The 19,114-nt window shown below is 37.4% G+C and overlaps 1 protein-coding gene across 1 annotated transcript in view; it reads left to right on the top strand.

Annotated features, from left to right (window-relative positions):
• The window catches only part of FSHR (follicle stimulating hormone receptor), a 260,865-nt gene that overhangs the window by 147,994 nt on the left and 93,757 nt on the right, over nucleotides 1-19,114 (top strand). Inside the window, exon 3 of the mRNA XM_069071797.1 lies at nucleotides 17,240-17,314. Coding sequence (XP_068927898.1) covers nucleotides 17,240-17,314 — 75 coding nt within the window. The remainder of the gene's footprint in view (nucleotides 1-17,239; nucleotides 17,315-19,114) is intronic.

Genomic DNA, 19,114 nt, shown 5'->3' with positions numbered 1-19,114 from the left:
TTACAGAAGGTATAGTTTTAGCTGGGACTTAAAGGAAGCTAAGGAGCCAGGGGACAGAAATGTGAAGAGAAAGAATTCCAGACATGGGAGACAGACAATAAAAATCTCTCTCTCTCTCTCTCTCTCTCTCTCTCTCTCTCTCTCTCTCTCTCTCTCTCTCTCTCTCTCTCTCTCTCTCTCTCCCTCTCTCTTCCTCTCTCTCTCATACACACACACACACACACACACATGCACACATACATGCACGCACACACATCCCAAAATTGGAAAAGGCCAGGTTATGAAGGGGTTTAAACACCAAACATAGGATTTCATATTTGATCTTAAAGGTAATAAGAGCCAGTGGAGTTAGTTGAATAAGGTGATGATATGGTGAGACCTGAGCGTTAGGAAGATCACTTTGATAAATGAGTGAAGGATGGACTGGAATGGGAAGATGTTTGAGGCAGTGAGACCAACTGGCTACTACAATAGTCTAGGTATGAGATCATGAGGGCCTGTACCAGGAGGGTGGCAGTGCCAAAGGAAAACAAGGGGCATAAATATGAGAGGTATTGTAAAGGTGGAAATGGCAGGACTACGCAAGTGATTGGATATGGAGGAATTGAGAGAGTGAGGAATTGAAGATGACATCAAGGTAAGCCTGGGTAACGTGGAGAATGATAGTGCCCTCAACAGTAATGTCAAAGTTAAGATAGGGTTTTGGGGAAAAGATAATGAGTTCAGTTCTGGACATGTCGAGTTTGCTTTACCTCCCTGGATCCCATTTTCTTCATCTATAAGGTGAGAGAGTTGGACCTATATAGCTCAAAAATCCATGGTTCTGTGATCTCTTCACCACTGTTTCTCGAAACAGAAGCAAGAAGACACCAAAGACATGCTCCTAACTCCTTTGTTATTTTGCTGAGGGCTGGTCCCCCACCTGAAGATCGGTGTTAGTATTATAATCTCACCTTCCCTTTGAATTACCAGACTGCTGTGGCAGGTTCTGTGATTTCCCTGACTCAAGAAGACGATCAGCATTTCTGAGCATCTGAGATCCACTGACCTTAATGTAGCAAACAGAAAATACACCTTCTGAGTGTACTGCACATAGGCATGTGTTAGACATCACTGCAAGCCACTGACTAGAATGTTACTGTATATAGAGACAAGGCTAATGCTCTCAACTCCAGGGATTTGGTTGGAAAGCTCACCTCTTAGGATCAAGTGCTTGTCAGATTAGATGGGACAATTTATTGCAGTAATTCAAGCAACTGATGCTACAAGGGGAAACCCTGGAATCCTTGACAAGATTGCCAGGGTGTGCTGCCAAAAATGCTTCTGTCACTTGACTTACATTCCCAGATGTTACTTCACTCTTAAGCTAAAGCTTTACAGAATGAGGGCTTCAGGTTGTTGGAGTGTGCTGGATAAATGAAAATCCCTTTCTGATTCAGTCCTTGTTAAGAATCTTGTTTTTTAATATTTTTTTTTTACTTTTCGACATTCACTTCCATAAGCGTTGTTAAGAATCTTCATAAAATATATGACCTCTTTCTTCCTAAAAAACTTTGGCTTAGGAAACTACATGTAACTCCATTTTGAATAAAGATCTATTGGAGTTCCATCCTAAGGATAAATAATTGGACAAGAATGGAGACCCAATGTTTCCTAAGGCAAGAAAGAGGGTTTCAACATTTTAAAGACCTTACCCACAATGATACCTTTCTGTATGGGATCTGAGAGAAGGGGTTAATGAGAGGAGATCCATTTTATGAGCATCAGAGAGGAACTTGAGGTCAGGAGGACCTAAATTCATGTCCCACCTCTGACATAGACTGGCTGCATGACTCTGGATAAGTCACAACTTCTTAGTGCTCTAGACAACTCTAAGTTGTAGGGAAGGTCCCAAACTGCCCTGGAAGAGGGAGTTTCCTCATTGTGATATTCTTCATATTAATAAAATTACAGTCTAATGTTTCTCCCTATCTTACTTTATGTCTATGCTTCTCCATTCTAGATCATGTTAAGACAAAAACCAACAAATAATTGACTTCTAATAACTGAAGCAGCACCCAAAATGATTAATGGTTGGCTAGCAGGGACTTTTGGAAAGATAGACTCTTGTGGGAGGTCATCTCTTTATTCTGGTCTATAACAGTGATCCAACAGGGTGGTTTAGCCATCTTTCATCATTTTTTTTAGTTCAGGGAACAGACTAGTGAGCAGAAGACATGTACATATGGACAGTCTCTATCTGACCCCCAACAACCATTAATAACTGACTTGGGCAAGGAGTTATATGTGCTTCTTACAGATTTCTTTGAATAGGTAAAAGAACAAAGACTTGAGAGGGGGCTTTACAAGCCCAAGAAATGGCAACAGCTGGAGTACTAGGGAAAGGTCCCCCCCAAGCAGAATCACTGCTGATCAATCACATTATTGAGCAATAGTGAATCACAGGAATAGATACCAAGAGCAGCCCAAGCACATGGAATAACTCCTCTAACAATTCTAAGCTATCTAGTGAATATACCATTTAAGCTCCTGTCTTCTGGCTCCTTTCAGTTATTTTCCTTTAGTTTTCACATGGTCAAGCCAAACCATGGGGCCAGTGATTCACCAAATGAGGCATACCTAGAAAACCTTTTATGTAAAGATTCTTGTGCTACTGACAGGTTTTGCTAAACACATTTCATCCATACATCAAAGGGTAGGTTAAGAGATTCCTATAGAATGTCAGGTGTGGAAAAGATTCTGGAAGTCATCTAGTTCATTTTGCTTTTCAAGGGATTTGTCAGATGGTTAAGGTTTTGTTCTTCTTGTGTTAAGCTGATAATTATATATATATGTGTGTGTGTGTGTGTGTGTGTGTGTGTGTGTGTGTGTGTGTGTGTATAATTAAATATTACCAATTACGTGTAAGAAAAATTTTAACATTCATTTTTTTTGAGTTCCAAACTCTCTTTCCACGGAGAGAGGATTCTGGGAAGATGGTGGAGTAGATCAAAAAATTCTAAACTCTCCAGATTTCCCCCACAAATGAGATAATAATAGTACCTCAAGGCAAACATAGAGTGGTAACAATAATATGAGTAGAGGCAGAACAGGGGTCCTCCTGGGACAATCAGGGATTTGAAGAAAAATCCCTGAAAGAGGTTTGGTGCCTGTGACAAACAAACACCTCCAGTCTAGGTCCACTTAAATAACAAGGGGCAAGACCTGAGGTTAGCTGGGAGGGAAGTCAGGCATCTGACACAGAGGAGATTAAGTGAACCTCTGCTTACAAGGAAGCCAGATGCAGCTGTGCTTTGTAGATGCAGCCAGGGGCAAGAAGGAACCAGAATGTGCCCAGTGAGTACAGAAGCAATGGGGTGGAGATGCCACTGGATGTGGGCACTTACAAGAAGCTTGAGGTCTTGGTTTTGTTTCCAGGTCAGAAGGGAGAACTGAAGGAGAATCTGAAGCCAGAGGTAATTTTCCCCATGCCCCAGGGCTAGAGATAATTACAAAAATTAAGCTGCTACAAATATTTTTTAACAACAGGCAAATGAGAAAGAAACCAACCATAGAGAATTACTATGGAATTAGAGAAGATGAGGGTTCATTTTCAGAGGAAAATACTAAAGCAAAGAAATCCTCTTCAACCCCAAAGAGGAACATCAAATGATCACATGCCCAAGAATAACTCATAGAAAAACTTTAAAAAGACTTTAAAAATCAAATGAGAGAGATTGAGGAAAAACTAAAAAATAATCCAAGAAAAGCAAAATTATGAAAAGAAAGTCCACCAATTAGAAAAGGAGATCCAGAACCTTAAGGGAGAAAATGACTCCTTAAAAATTAGAATCAGGCAAGAGGATGCCAGCAAAGTTATAAGAGATCAAGAAATAAGAAAAGAAAAGAAAAGAATGAAAAAATAGAAAAGAATGTAAAACATCTCATAAGAAAAGCAACTCATCTGGAGAACAGATCAAAAAGAAAAAAAATCATAAGAATAATTGGACTACCTGAAAGTTATGATAAAAAATACAAGCTTGATACAATAATACAAGAAATAATTAAAGAAAATTTTCCTTTAACATTAGAACAAGAGGGGAAAGTAGAAATAGAAAAAAATCCACAGAACACCACCTCAAAGATATCTTACAAGGAAATCCCACAGGAATATCATCTTCAAATTCTGAAACCCCAGCTCAAGGATAAAATATTATGAAAAACAAGAGAAAAACAACTTATATTGTGGTGCCACAATTAGAATCACACAATGCCTAGCAGTGGCAATTCAAAAAGACCACAGGTCTTGGAATACTATACGTCAAAGAGCAAAACAATTGGGGTTCTAGCAGAAAATATCATACCCAACAAAGCTAAGCATAATCTTGAATGGAAAAAATGGATATTTAATGAATTGTCAGACTTGTAGGATTCTGTTTAAAAAAAAAAACAAACCATGAACGTAATAGAAGATTTGACAAAGAAGAGCCAAGAGAACTATAAGGTATATCCCAAAGACTAATTAAGAGGGCCTCAATAAAGACAGAATGTTTACCTTTTATGTGTATAAAATGTATGTCTAAGATATGTGATTAGTAATTTGATAATTTGTAAGAAAGATTGAGGTAGACCTGAGCGTGATGATTTAAAAAAGTAAAACCATCTAGGAACAGCTAAAAATTATACAACTTATCTTACACAAATGAGGTGCGAGATGAAAGACTGATGGAAGAATTAGATAGGGATAGAGGGCTGGTAGTTCTGGAAATGTACTTTCATTGGGAACATGTTCAAGAGGGTACACATCTAGAAGAGTATAAAAGTCTTCTAAATTCAGAAATAAATAAAATGCTAAGGAGATAGTGAGGGGGAAAGGATAGGGGAGGGATCTTTAGAGGGGAGGGTAAGGGGATTGGTTAAAGGGGATGTATAAGGGTTTAAATTAATGAGAATGTGGAGGGGGTGTAAGTCAAGTAATAGGAGGGCAAGGTAGCAGGTAAAGTAGAGGGGTCAAGAGCGACAGGAAATAAGAGATACACACAAACATAAAATAAAGATCAGAAGTGGAATTTGTTAGGGGAAAAGGAGCAGGCATGGTAGTGATGATCTTGGACAAAGTTAAAGCTAAAATAGATTTCATCAAAAGAGAAAAATAAGGAAACTACTACGTGTCAGCCATATTTATCAACATTGTTTAGGACTATTTAAAACAACTATACGGTATAGGGTAGGAATATTGCTGTGGTATAAGAAATGATGAGTTGGTAGACTTGGAAAAATATGGAAAGGCTTGGACTTATGAAGGAAAATGTTATCCACCTTCAGAGAAACAGAGGATAAATAAGTATAGTATGGACTTACATTGTTGTATGTGAATGTATATTTTTATATATGACTATGATTATTGATATCTAACTATATGTATAAGTGTATATACATGTGGTTATATATATATGTTTATGTATGCATGTATATTTTGAGTGTACAATTATGTGTATGTATATGTATATACTTATACATTCATACATATACATACATACATACGCAAATATGTATGTGTATGTATATAGGAAGCAGGGAAAAGATGGATAGCTCGCAATACAACATATAATATTTATTATATAGGATTTCTTGAAATGAAAATTTATGGCTGTGTATTTTGAATCTTCTTTCACATTCTTCCATGCACATGGCAATTGTTTTTCTTTTCTTATTTTGTATTATTTTAGTTTTAGTATTTAAGTTTGTTTCTTTTTTCTTTTCTTATTTTGTTTTTAAGTTTAAAACAAAAAAAAAATACAAATAAAAAAATTCTCTCACTCTCTCCTGCTCTTCCCCCAATGACTGAGAAGGCAAGCAATACAAATCATTTATAAATATGTGAAGTCATGCAAAAAATATTTCCATATTAGCCATGTTGTGAAAGAAAACACAGACAAAATGAAACAAAAATAAAGAAAAAAAGCATGCTTCAGTCTACAGAGTGCATTAGATCTCTCTCTGGAGGACAATAGAATTTTTAATCATGGGTCTTTTGGCATTATAATTGTCTTGACTGAAATACCTATATCTTTCATAGTTGATCATCATTTCCATTGCTGTGTACAATGACCTCCTGGTTCTGTTCACTACATGTTGCATCAGTTCTCATAAATCTTCCCAGGTTTTTCTGACCATCACTAATATAATTTCTTAGGGCACAATAGTATTCCCTCACAATTATAGGCCACAATTTGTTTAGCCATTCACCAATTGATAGGCATCCTCTCATTTTCCCATTCTTTGACACCACAAAAAGAGCTGCTCTGAATATTTTTCATACATATAAATACATTTTCCCTTTTCCTTGATCTCTTTGAAATACAGATCTAGTAGTGGAATTGCTGAGTTAAAAGGTATACATAGTCTTATATCCTTTTGGGTAGTTCCAAATTGTTCTCCAGAATGGTTAGACTAGGTCACAAATGCACAAACAGTACATTAGTGCCCCAATTTTTCCATATCCCCTGCAGCAGTCATTTTCCTTTTCTGTGTCATATTAGTCAATTTGATAGGTGTGAGGTGGTATCTCAGAGTTGTTTTAATTTGTAAGTCCTTAGTCAATAGTGATATACAGCATTTTTTACATGTGACGATAGTTAGTTTTGATTTCTTCTTTGAAAAAACTCCCTGTTCATATCCTTTGACCATTTATCAATTGTAGAATGGCTTTTATTTTTATAAATTTGGTTCAATTTCCTACATGTTAGAGAAATGAGTCCTTTAACAAAGAAGCTTGCTATAAGTTTTCCCCCAGTTTCTTATTTAACTTCCAATTTTGGCTGCATTAGTTATGCTTTTGGAAAACCTTTTTAATTTCACATAATCAAAATTATCCATTTTACTACCCATGATCTTCTCTTTCTCTTGTTCAGTCATAAACTCTTCCCTTCTTCATAGGTCTTTGAGTTACATTTTTCCATGTTCCTCTAATTTACTTATAATATCACTCTTTATGTCTAAATCATTTTATCTATTTATATTTATTATATATTATATCATATCTATTTATCTATATATTTATATTGGTATATGGTGTGAGATATTGGTCTATGCCTTGTTTCTGCCAAGCTGCTTTCTCATTTTCCCAGTAATTTTTGTCAAATAGTGAATTTTAATCCCCAAAACTTAGCTTTTTAGATTTATCAGACTAGATTATTTATGACCATTGCTACTGTGTATTGTGTACCTAATCTATTCTATTGATTCACCACTATTTTTAAGCTATCAATTCTCCCTCTAAATCTTTCCTCCATAACTCTTACTCCTTTTCTAAATTTTTTCTCTTGGCTTTCATTTCATCTATAAGGTTATGTTTAACCCTTAAAAAATTTCTTGTTTCATTTCTTCCAAGTATTCTAGTTGAACTTGTATCTAAGCTGTGTTTTTCTTCTAGGTTTGTGTCTATTGTGTCTCTACCAACATAATAGCTCTTTATGATGAAATTCTTTCTTTATTTTTTCTTCCAACCTTACTTCCTGAATTGATACTTTGTGTTAGGGTCAAGCTCAGGGCACTATTAGAGGGAATGTGTGCTCCTAGTTTAGTCCTATTTTGTATACTTTTGGGTCCTGCTGCTGCTTTCTTTGCTCTTGAGTGGTAGGTTCTTAAAAGATCTCAGGAGAAGCTCAGGCTATTAAAGTGCATTTTTCCAATGGACCTCCCAAGTTGTCTGACCCCAAGTGAAGTCTGATCACTACATCCTGAACCAAGATTTATAAGCACCTTATCTACTTTTGGATCTGAATAACACAACCATGAGCTTGCCTGTGTTTGGAGATATAGTAAACTGCTTTTGGTCCTAGCTATTGTCAGTGAGCTTAAAAACTTTGAAGGGTCAAAACTGCAACCTCACCATTGGTCTGAGCTCCTCACCCCGGTTTTTAAGGTGCAAAGCTTAAGACTAGGCTGGGTGCTAGTGCAGATAATCTACAACAAAGTCAGAGTCACACAATAACTGCTGCTCATTTCTTTTCCTTCTTCTTGTCCAGTAACAGCCTCAGCCCCACCATCACTCCTTGTCCTTGGCCCACTACCCTTAGATTCAAGCCCAGGGTCATATAATTCATTCATTATTTTCCAGGTAAAGAATCTGAGGCCTAGAGATGTTAAATAACTTTCCCAAGGTCACATGGCTAATTGGGAATAGCACTGAGACTACAATTTAGGACTCCTCACACCTTACCAGTCAGATTGGCTAAGATGACAAAACAGAAAAATGATAAATGCTGAAGAGGATATGGAAAACTTGGAACACCAATGCATTGTTGGTGGAGTTGTGAACTGATCCAACCATTTTGGAGAGCAATTTGGAACAATGCCCAAAGGTCATAAATGTGTATACCCTTTGACCCAGCAATACCACTTCTAGGGCTGTATCCTAAAGAGATCATACAAGTGGGAGGAAGACCCATTTGTACAACAGTATTTATAGCAATTATTTTTGTGGTGGCAAAGAATTGGAAATCAAGGGGATGCCCAACAACTGGGGAATGGATAAACAAGGTATACAAATGTAATGGATTACTATTGTGCTATAAGAAATGAGGAGCAGACAGACTTCATAATATCCTGGAGAGACTTAGAAGATTTGATGCTGAGTGAGGAGAGCAGAACCAGGAAAACTTGGTACACAATTGCAGACACATTGCGTCTGTGACAACTAACTTTGATAGACTGAGCTCCTCTCAGCAATGCAAGGTTATAAGACAACTCCAAAAGACTCGTGATGGAAAGGATATCTGCATCCAGAGAAAGAACTAGAGAGTCTGAATGCAGATTGAAGCAAACTGCTTGTTCTCTCTCTCTCTCTTCTGTTTTGTTTTGTTCCTTCTTTGTTGTTGTACACTTCACTGGTTATGCTTCTTTTTTACAACCTGACTAATGCTTAATGTGAAGTTATTTGTAGAGTCTGTATCAGATTGCATGCTGCCATGGGGAAGTAGAAAGGAGGAGAGGGAGGGAGGGGGAAAATTTTGGAACTCAAGGGATTGTGGAACTGAATGTTGTAAACTAAAAGTAGATAAACTTAATAAAATAAAATTTTAAAAAAATAATAAAATAAAATAAAATCCAGGTCTCCTGACCCCCAGATCAATACTCTTTCATTATTACATGCTATATGTGATAATCCTGAGCCCTCTTGTTGATTCTCTTCATTTGGACTTCTTTCTTCCCTGTAGCATATAGTTAGAAAGCCTTCCTCATTCACAAACAGGGAGGAATAGCAAAATAATTTGAGGAAAAGGGCTTTAAATCTTTGTTTTCATCAATCTGAAATGGGCCTTTACCTTGCAACAGTCCTCTCTGCCTCTGTGGCCTTGAAAAGGCAGGACCATTGGGTACCAAGGTCAAGAGCAGATATAAGCTTATCGATGTTCTACACTCTCTATGAGTGTGCACTTTAAAGATTCTACCTTTTTATTTCAAGAAGATTACCCTTAAATTACCTGAAAGTAGAAAATCCCTTGCTAACAACAATATGGGAAAGCCTGTTTCAAGTTATCTTGATTTTATGATGTTGTACTTAAAAGTAGTATAAATGTTCCAATAAGCAAAGTTATTTTTATAATCCTGCTTCTCAATTACCATCACTGACTGCTTGGGTGATTATAAAAGGGCTCCAAACCTCTTCCTGCAGACCTAGTTATAACTCACCAGGGGCTTTCAGCCCATTTACAGATTGACAGCCTGTTGGGGAATACTTAGAAGGAATTTTCTTTTCATTCTAGAGGACTAGCCCCCACTAATTCAGCCAGCACCAGAAAAAGAGTAGTTTTATTGTGTATTTCATGTGGTGCTTGGGGTGGATTTGACAACCACTCATGTGGACTTAATAGGAGAAGAGGGTTTCTCTCTTCCACCATCTCGACTGGAATAGTATGATAGTCTTCCTAGTTAATACACTGCAAAGCTCTTTCTTCCTAGGATAATAAATGTTTGACTTCCCAAACCACCCAAAGTATAATATGACATTTAATAAATTAGTTGCGGCTTTGGAGGGTTGGGAGTGTTTCTGTCCTTTGAAAAATAAACAAGTCCATAAGCAATGTCCTCTTCCTCCTCACGCAGGCCTACCCCCCAAATTCCTAGTCTTTGGTGGGAAGGCTAATGGTTTTTTCAGTTTACCAGTGCCATCTGTTGGAGAGTTCCCAGAAGTGATATATTATAAACTTCAGAAATATATAATAGAAGGTTGGTGTTAGGAGGGCAAAGATTACTTTATTCATCTTTCATTTTACAAAGGAGACTATAAACTGGATAAGGGAAAGCATGGCTGGAAAAGGAAATGATCCCTATTTTTAACTGGGATTCTCATGGAGAAGGAGGATTAGCTATCCTTTGTGGCTCCAAAGAGAATTAGGATGAAGGGGTAAAGAGATTTCAGTGTAAGGAAGAATTTCCCAAAGTAAAGATCCCCCCAAATTGAATAAATAAGTACTTCATTGACTGTAAGGTACTGAGTTCCCTGTGATTGTAAGAGTTCAAGCAGGACACACACACACACACACACACACACATACACACATACACAGAGACATATACACACACATACATAATTATGTTAGGGATATTGCAAGGTAGATTTATATATCAAGGACTAGGTGTTGACTAAATGATTTCCAAGATCCTTTACAATGGTAAGATGCAATGGCTAGGAATCTGAGTGCCAGAGAGGTCATCACACAGCTAACAAACAGCAGAGTTGCAGCTAGAAACCTGGTCAGCCTACTCCCAGTTCCAAATGTATCCTAATATTCTCATTGTACTTCATAGTAAAGAGTGTTGAATAGAGAATCTTTCCAGAGGAATATGATTTGCAGATATTTGCTTTACTTTTCAGCAATATTTTGCTTTCTTAGATCCCTCTTTGGTAATGAATTGCTAAATTAACCTCAAGTAAAGGTACTTTTAAAACATGGATGCATATGGTTTTCAGTCCACATACTCAAGTAGTAAGCCTAGAATGAGCTATTACTGGTATAACTATGTGCTAGACAATGACCACAGATGAGCCATATCTATTGACATCACTAGATAGAACCTTCAAAGACTTCTCTCTCTGATTTTTCTTGCCCTTTTTTCTCTTCTTCACTACTGCTCTTTTAAATATTCAAACACATTTCTCCTCGTTTCTAAATTATTCTGCAGAATTTTCCTATCCTTTGTTAGAACCAAATCATCAGATCTTCTCCTAGGAGCAAGGTTCAAAGAACAGGCTAATGTCTCCTGGAATCCAGCTTCCATACTTCATTGGTTCTGTGATCTCATTGACCTAGGTACTCCCTTCAACTCTGCAAATTTCAACCCAATCCTGCCTTTTCATCCTATGAAATTCTCATGCATCTTTTCCTATAAGTCTTCCTCAGAGGATCCAGTCAGCATTCTTGGGGCCATCTCTAGAACTCTTAACATTTCCAAGGATACCAATGGAATATAGGATCCATCCGTAAGCCATCTTTCATCCACAGTACATAATCAGTCCATTTCTTTTTCCAATTACACATCTCTCTGATAACATACTTAAAATGGGGGCAGAGAAACCAAACATAATCATGGAGAGAGGGAGACAACTAACCTATCTGAGCATTTTTCTTCTAATCTCATCGGGATTTAAACCCCAAACCCTGGCAGCTTCACTAAACTATTGGATTCAAAAGCATACTTAAAATACCCACACCACTGAGGCAGATGTTAGATACTTTTAGAGCTCTCACTGGACCTCTTCTCTTCCCCTCCCTTCAGCACATTCCCTTGGCCATTAGACTTTCTTCTCAGCACTTCAGCTATTTTCCAGTCTGGGTGACAGTGCTCCTTTCTAAGCCAATTTAAATTAATTCTGCCTGTAAGATTTCCTGAGACACTCTCAGCTGCTGCATTAAAACTGCATGGGCTCCTTCCCCAATACACCTAATAATAGCACTTTTCATTTCCAAGTCACTTTATAAACATTAACTAATTAAGTTGCCTGGTCTCCTCATGAGGTCTGTGCCTCTGAGTAGTGGACTCCTTATCCAAGTTACTCCCTAGGGATAAATGAGGGCCCTGCAGTGATATGTTAACTCTTTCAGGTTGTGGTCATGATTCCTCTGATTATTAGAGGGAAATTTTGCTAAGATCACATACTACATGTACCAAAAAAAATTTTTTTCAATTACTGTAAAATGTAGAGTTCATGAAATAGCCATTTCCTGTGGAGAGGCTTCTCTGGAGATAAAAGTAGAGGGACATAAAGCATAGAAGTCATCCAGAGTTTATTGGCCCTTAGATGAATCTCATAGCTCATCTTGGCCAAGGAGAGGAGAATTAAGAATGACTATTAAGATTCATAGAAGAGGAATCTCAAAGGAGATCCCATGCTAAGAGTATTCAGAGAAAACCAGGCTTAAGAAAGAGGATAGGGAAGGCTTTGGTCACTGGTCCTTAGCCCCAGAGACCGATGATGGTCCAGGGCAATGAATTAAAGAGCCTGTTTTAATATTAAAGATCCCTTGGTACAACAAGTCAGCCAGAGGAATTTGCTTCAGGCAGACCAACCAGCAAAAGATAGGATAGGTTAAAGAAAGAAGGGGAAAGAAAAGCAGAGTAAGACAGAAAGTGAGACAGAGCATATCAGAGAGCTTGTATCTTTTCACCTTTCAAAGAAGGATGAGGGAGGCACAAGGTTTGAAGCCTAAAGACGAGGCAATTACTGAAGATACATAGAAAAGAATCTCTCACCTTGGAGAAGGCAATCCAAGGGGTAGACTCTCCAAATTCCCCACCCATGGGCTTAAAATAAGGATCCATAAGAAGGATAAGACTGGGGGAATTGAAGGAAATAAGTATTTTTCCCAGGCTCCAGGTTCCCACAACAAGAATTAAGGGTAAGAGAAGTAATAGAACAGAAAGAAAATGAGTCATGGGAACAGCTAGGAGAGAGCTTTGACCATCGTTTCCTAAGATCTGACCTGAAGCATCACAGAGTTCCTTACTTTTAAAATACAGGCTATATACATATATTTATATATGTGCATGTATGTGTGTATATATATACATACATGTATATATACTTATATGTATGTATATATTTCTATCTGCAGTTTTGTATAGAAATCTATCTTACCCATTAGGAAAATAGAAGGGGAAGAAAATAAGAGAAAGCACAGATGATAAAAGGGAGAGTGGATTAAGGGAGGCAGTGGTTAGAAGCAAAATGAACTTTTGAGGAGGTACAAGATAAAAAGAAAGAAAGAAGACGAAACAAGAAAATGAGATGAAGGGAAACAGCTATTAATCATAACTGTAAATGTGAATGAGATGAGCTGGTCCATAAAATGGAAGTAGATAGCAGACTAGATTGGGAACCAGAATCCAACGATTTTTTTGTTTAAAAGAGACACACTTGAAACAAAGACACACAGAGAGTTAAAGGATTGGAACAGAATCTAATGTGCTTCAGTTGCTTCAGGGTTAGTCATAATCTGAGACAAAGTAAAAGCAAAAATAAAACTGATTTAAAAAGATAATTGGGGAAACGACTTTTCCATAGAAAATGAAGTAATATAAAAAGATTACAGCAAGATTATCTGATAAAGGTCTAATTTCTCAAATATATAGAGAATTTACTCAAAATTATAAAAAAAAAAATAAGAGTCATTCCCCAGTTGATAAATGGTCAAAGTATATGAACAGACAGTTTTCAGAAGAAGTCAAAACTATAGTCATATAAAAAAGACTCTAAATTACTCTTGATTGGAGAAATGCAAATTAAAACAACTCTGAGATACCACCTCACACCTAGCAGAAACAACAAATGTTGGAGGTGATAAGGGAAAAGAGGCACACTGATGAATCATTAGTGGAGTAGTAAACTGGTCCCACCATTCTGGAAAACAATTTGTAACTGTGCCCAAAGGGCTATAAAGCTATGCATACCCTTTGATCTAACAATAATGCTACTAGGTCTGTATCTCAAAGGAAAAGGAAAAGGACTTATATGTACAAAAACATTTATATCACTTCTTTTTGTGGTAGCAAAGAACTGGAAATCAAGGGGATGCTCACCAAATGGGGAACAGTTGAAAAAGTTGTTACATATGATTATGATAGAGCACTATAGTGCTATAAGAAATGATATGGGGTGGTTTCAGAAAACCATGATAAGATATGTAAGAACTGATGCAAAGTGAAGTGAGAAGAATTGGAAGATCTTTATGCACAGTAACAGCAATTTTGTAATCATGATCAGCTGTGAAAGATTTGGCTACTCTGATCAGTACAATGATCCCCACAATTCCAAAGGATTCATGATGAAAAAATGTTATGCACATCCAGAGAGAGACGATGAAGTCTGAGTGCAAATTAAAGTATAATTTTCTCACTTTATTTTTTTTCAATATGGCTAATATGGAAATTGTTTCATATGATTTCACATGTGTAATTGATATTATGCTGTTTGCCTTGTCAGTGAGTGGGGAAGGTATAGAAGGGAGGGAGAGAATTTGAAACTCCAAATATAAAAAGAATGTTTAAAATAAATAATACAATTTTTAAAGGCACACACAAAAAGTACAAGCAATAATTTGCTAGTGTTTGTAGTGATACAAGAATAAGGATATGACACATACTATTTGAACTCATGCCTCAGATACCAGGGGCATTGTAGCCAATGTAAAATGCATTGAGTAATAAAGATCAGGAACTATGTTGTCCATTAGGCCCTCACCTTACCTTTGACACACTCCACCCACTAGTGGAGTATAATTCCATCTCCTGAGCCCTCTCTTTGGTTCTACCACAAATGCTACGACACTCCCCTTTGTTCAGCCCTTTGTGGGGAGTGTCCCAGAATTTTTCTCCTGGGGTTGATGGGAAAAGGGAACAAAGGAAAGAAAACAAGCATTTATTATTTGCTATATACCAAGCACTGTGGTAAGTACTTTACAAATATATCTCATTTGATCTTCTCAACAACCCCAGAAGGTAGGTGCTATTACTATCCTATGATGCAATTGAAAAAACTGAAGCAGACAGAAGTTAAGCAATTTGACCAGGGTCACAAACTGGTACGACCAGATCTGAAATAAGGTTTTTCTGACTCTAGGCCCAGCACTCTGTGCACTGCACCATTTATCTTCTTGATATGGGTTATCTAATTAGAAAATAACTAACATCCCCTATCCTACCAGGAAAACTTCCCCCTTTGTTATGCCATTTGCTTTGTTCAACATTGATTCATCTCTAATGCAAGGACACATAGTTTATAATTGTAATCAGAATACTAGAAACAAATAGAGTAAATCACATCAATGAATGAACAAATGAATCATTTATTAAGCATGTATTAGTGCAAAGCACTGGGCTACACAGTGGGGGCACAAATAGAAAAGTAAGACAGACCCTGCCCTCAAAGAGTTCACATTCTAATAGTAAACATAACATAGAAGATTTCAGCTAAAAGTCAAATGGAAAGGTCTCATGATTCTTAGGGTACAGTGGCAAAGTAGATGGTAGTATGTCTTCTCTCAAGTCATCTCCACTGGGAAAAACAATGGTATAGGTTTCTGAAGTTGAACTGTTTAAGAGAGCTAAGAACATTTTTGGAGAGACTTTTCTTTGTTGAGCCTTCAGGAGTGTTGTTGCAGCACCTTCAGGAGCAATTTCCAGACTGTATCTCCACAGTAACTGCTTCTCAAATTGTTGAAGACAATAGATTCATATTTTCAAAACTCTTCAGTTCAGGATCTTAGACTATCTCCATCAAGATCTAAGGGGAGATGGTGGTCAGGGTGGTGGTAGTTAGATGGTGCATGCTACCTCCTGTCTCTCCTTGTTGCTTCATCTAGACTGGCTCACCTACCCTGTGAATGTCAGGTGGCTGGTAGTTTCTGGGGATGGCTAGTGTCTTCTCCACAGGATGTACTTCACCAGAAGTGAGGGCTAGGATGGAGGTAGGACCAGTGGTCTGGGAAGTGCTGCCACTCCTTCAGTTCCTGTGCCTTTTTGCCTATTGGTAAGAGTTGGTCAGGAGTTGCTGGTCATGATGAGGAGGGCAGGCTCTAATCCCCACATTGATTTCTCCCCTATCTACTTGTCTATTGAACTGATTTCTCAGAGGACCAGTTTCAATATTTCATAGTAACGTCTTTAGTCCAGTTCAGATATTATCTTCTATGGCTTCCTCTCCCTTCACCCTGAAACTGATACATAACACAGTAACCCATACTTTGTTGTTTTGTTCATGCCTTTCTTTCTGCCTGAAACATCACCCCATCTTCTATGTCTAAATCCTACTCATCTTTCAAAGCTCATGTCAAAAGCACATCTCTGAAAATGTCACCATAATAGATCCCTCTGTACTACCGAAAAGATTCCTGGCTTGAAAATTCTAAGGCTCTAGTTCTGCCTCTGTTACTAAGCAGCTTTATTATCTTCAATAGCTCACTTTACCTCTCTGGGCCTCAGTTTCCTCATTTGCAAAAATATAGGGCCAGACTGAATACTAGCTCATATTCTTTCCATATCTAAGATTGCTTAGAATTATTTTCCGATTGTGCCTCCCACACAATGAGGCATTGAATTACTTCTACTCTCATTTCTCCACCTAAACTATAAGCTTCTTAGGGACAGGAACTATGTCTTTTATGCCTATGTATTCCTCCCAAAATACCAAGTACAGAGGTAGGTTTCTGTAATGGTAGTAGGAATTTGAAGGTCTTCCCTATCCCTTAATAAGCCTAAGGGAATTTGAAGACCTTCCCTGCTTTGAAGATATGCCCGACCCCCTAATGGGCTGAATGTAATCACATGGAGCCTGTGGTGGGAGGAGTTTGCTGAAGGGTGGAGTAGAGTCCACAGGAAGCTGGGAGCCAAAGCTGTTAGACACTAGAGGGAGGAAAGGGAGCACCTCAGGGAAACAGTTAGGCTTGTGAGTAAATGTTGGTTTGTGGGAAGGCTAAAAGATGCTGTGACTCTCTGTGCTGTTTTGGCTTATTAACTTCTCTGCTTCTATGACGGAATTGGCTTACTGGTTTGGGGATTTGGTTTTCTGGTGTCTGAATAAATGTTCTGCTTCTCTCTTCCATATGGAGAGTCTGTAATATTTTGTGATTGAGCACTATGCCAGCATATTTACAGTGGTCATCAGTACTGTGAATATTGTGTTGGCAATACAGTATCTAATGGATTTTTAATAAAGATTTGTTTAATTTAATTAAATCAAGCATCTTTTTGTCCACAGAGAGATCTCTCAAAATGATGCTTTGGAAGTAATAGAAGCTGACGCGTTCTCCAACTTACCAAAGTTGCATGAAATGTAAGTAAGAAGAATGGTGTCCACTTCTTACTTTGAATAGTAAGAAGGCAATTTGTACACACAACTTGCTATGCACCATTCCAGTCTCTACTAGTTGCCCCCAACCCTCACATATTCTGCTAAATTAAAGAATGGTTCACAGGTACTTCAAGAGAAGCAAAAAAAGAGTTGGCAGAGTAAGTTTTATCATATCCCAAAAGGTAACAAAAACATTATTTCAGAGAATATTTTATAACCTCAGAGTTCTAGTATTAATATTTGCCTAAACACCACCATGAAAATAATTGAAGCAGTCAGGGGTAAGGAACCTGTGGCCTTGAGGCCACATGTGGCCTTCTAGGTCCTTGAATGTGGCCTTTTGATTGAGTCCAAGTTTTACAGAACAAATTCTTTTGTTAAGGGGATTTGGTCTGTGAAGTTTAGATTCAGTCAAAGGGCTACATTGAGGACCTAGCAGGCTACACATGACCTCGGGACTGCAGGTTCCCCACCTCTACAAAGCTAAACCAAGTTTGGTTGCTAATGAGGAAGATAATCAAGAAATTCTATGAAGAACTTGATGAGATCCCCCAGACTAAATCAACATACATTTTGATGCTTGATGAATTTAATTCAAAGGCAAAAAAGTGAGAATGGAAAGAAAAACCTCTAAAATGAAGTTTAAAAAGGAGGGAGAAGGGCCAAAGACTTGGAGATTACAAAGGAACCTCATGTCTTTATATAATAAACCTCTTCTTTGAGAAAAGAATTGGTATTTGCTGGTCATGGCAATGGCCAAATAAAATTGCAAAAGAATAAAAAAGAATGGATTAATTTTAATAGGCAGAAAATGACCTGTTACTGATGTGGGAGTTATCCATGAATCAGCTTTCTATATAGTCAGAACACTCACTTGTTAAGGCTAAGACCAGAATTAGCATAAAACAAGAAAAAATAATAATGAGAAAAACATATTCCCTACAACTTAAACAACTCAATCCTCAACTATTTAATTGAATAAATGACAATTAAAAATGGTAAGTGGACAATAGAAATGATATAAGTACCAACTATAATACTTTTATGAAGACACCTAACCAATGTAAATGAATTGCCCACAGCAACAAAAGATCAGCAGTCCAGATAGTATACTAGTAAGCAATCATCTGACTTCATTGGCAAACCAAAGATGATTGCCAAATATAACACCAGAGTAGACTATAAAATAGTTTGTAAAAATCTAACAAAGAATTCTGATGAATGATTATGAGTTGTATCATTGAATAAGGCAGAAAGAAGTGCTGGATGGTAAAAAAAAAAAACATTTTAAGGAAAATTTGGTAAGACATCTAACTAAACATAATCATTTCAAAGGGCATCTAAGGACAAAAATGAAAAAAGGACAACAAACAAAATAAAAATAGAAAATATTTGTAAATATCTGTGTGTGTGTGATAAAAACTTTTCTCCATCAGCAGACAGTAGACTTGCACCAGCCATACTTAGAAGCTAACAGTTCATGAAGTGCCTATAGGGGAAGGTAAAAATGACAAAGGTACTTAGATTGAAACAAATAGAGAGATAGAGAGAGGCAATTGGTACTGGAAGTGATATCATTTTGAAGGTGTTGAGGGACTAATATTCAAAGTATTTGAGGGAAGGGAATACACCAAAGTTGGGGTGGGGGAGGAGCTCAGACTTCACTAATACTTTTTTTAAAAAGGGTGGAAGTAATGAAGAGAACATAAATCTCCACCTACCTATATGTCTTCTCTTCCATTTATACAAAATCTTCATGAGATTTGTCTAGACATGAATGGA

This window comes from Petaurus breviceps, unplaced genomic scaffold (assembly GCF_028583685.1).
Source record: "Petaurus breviceps papuanus isolate PSGF00001 unplaced genomic scaffold, PetGlider_PUasm1.0 90842, whole genome shotgun sequence".
Lineage (NCBI taxonomy): Eukaryota > Metazoa > Chordata > Mammalia > Diprotodontia > Petauridae > Petaurus > Petaurus breviceps.
Note: the sequence above shows the minus strand (reverse complement) of the source record. Positions and strands in the feature narration are given on the sequence as shown.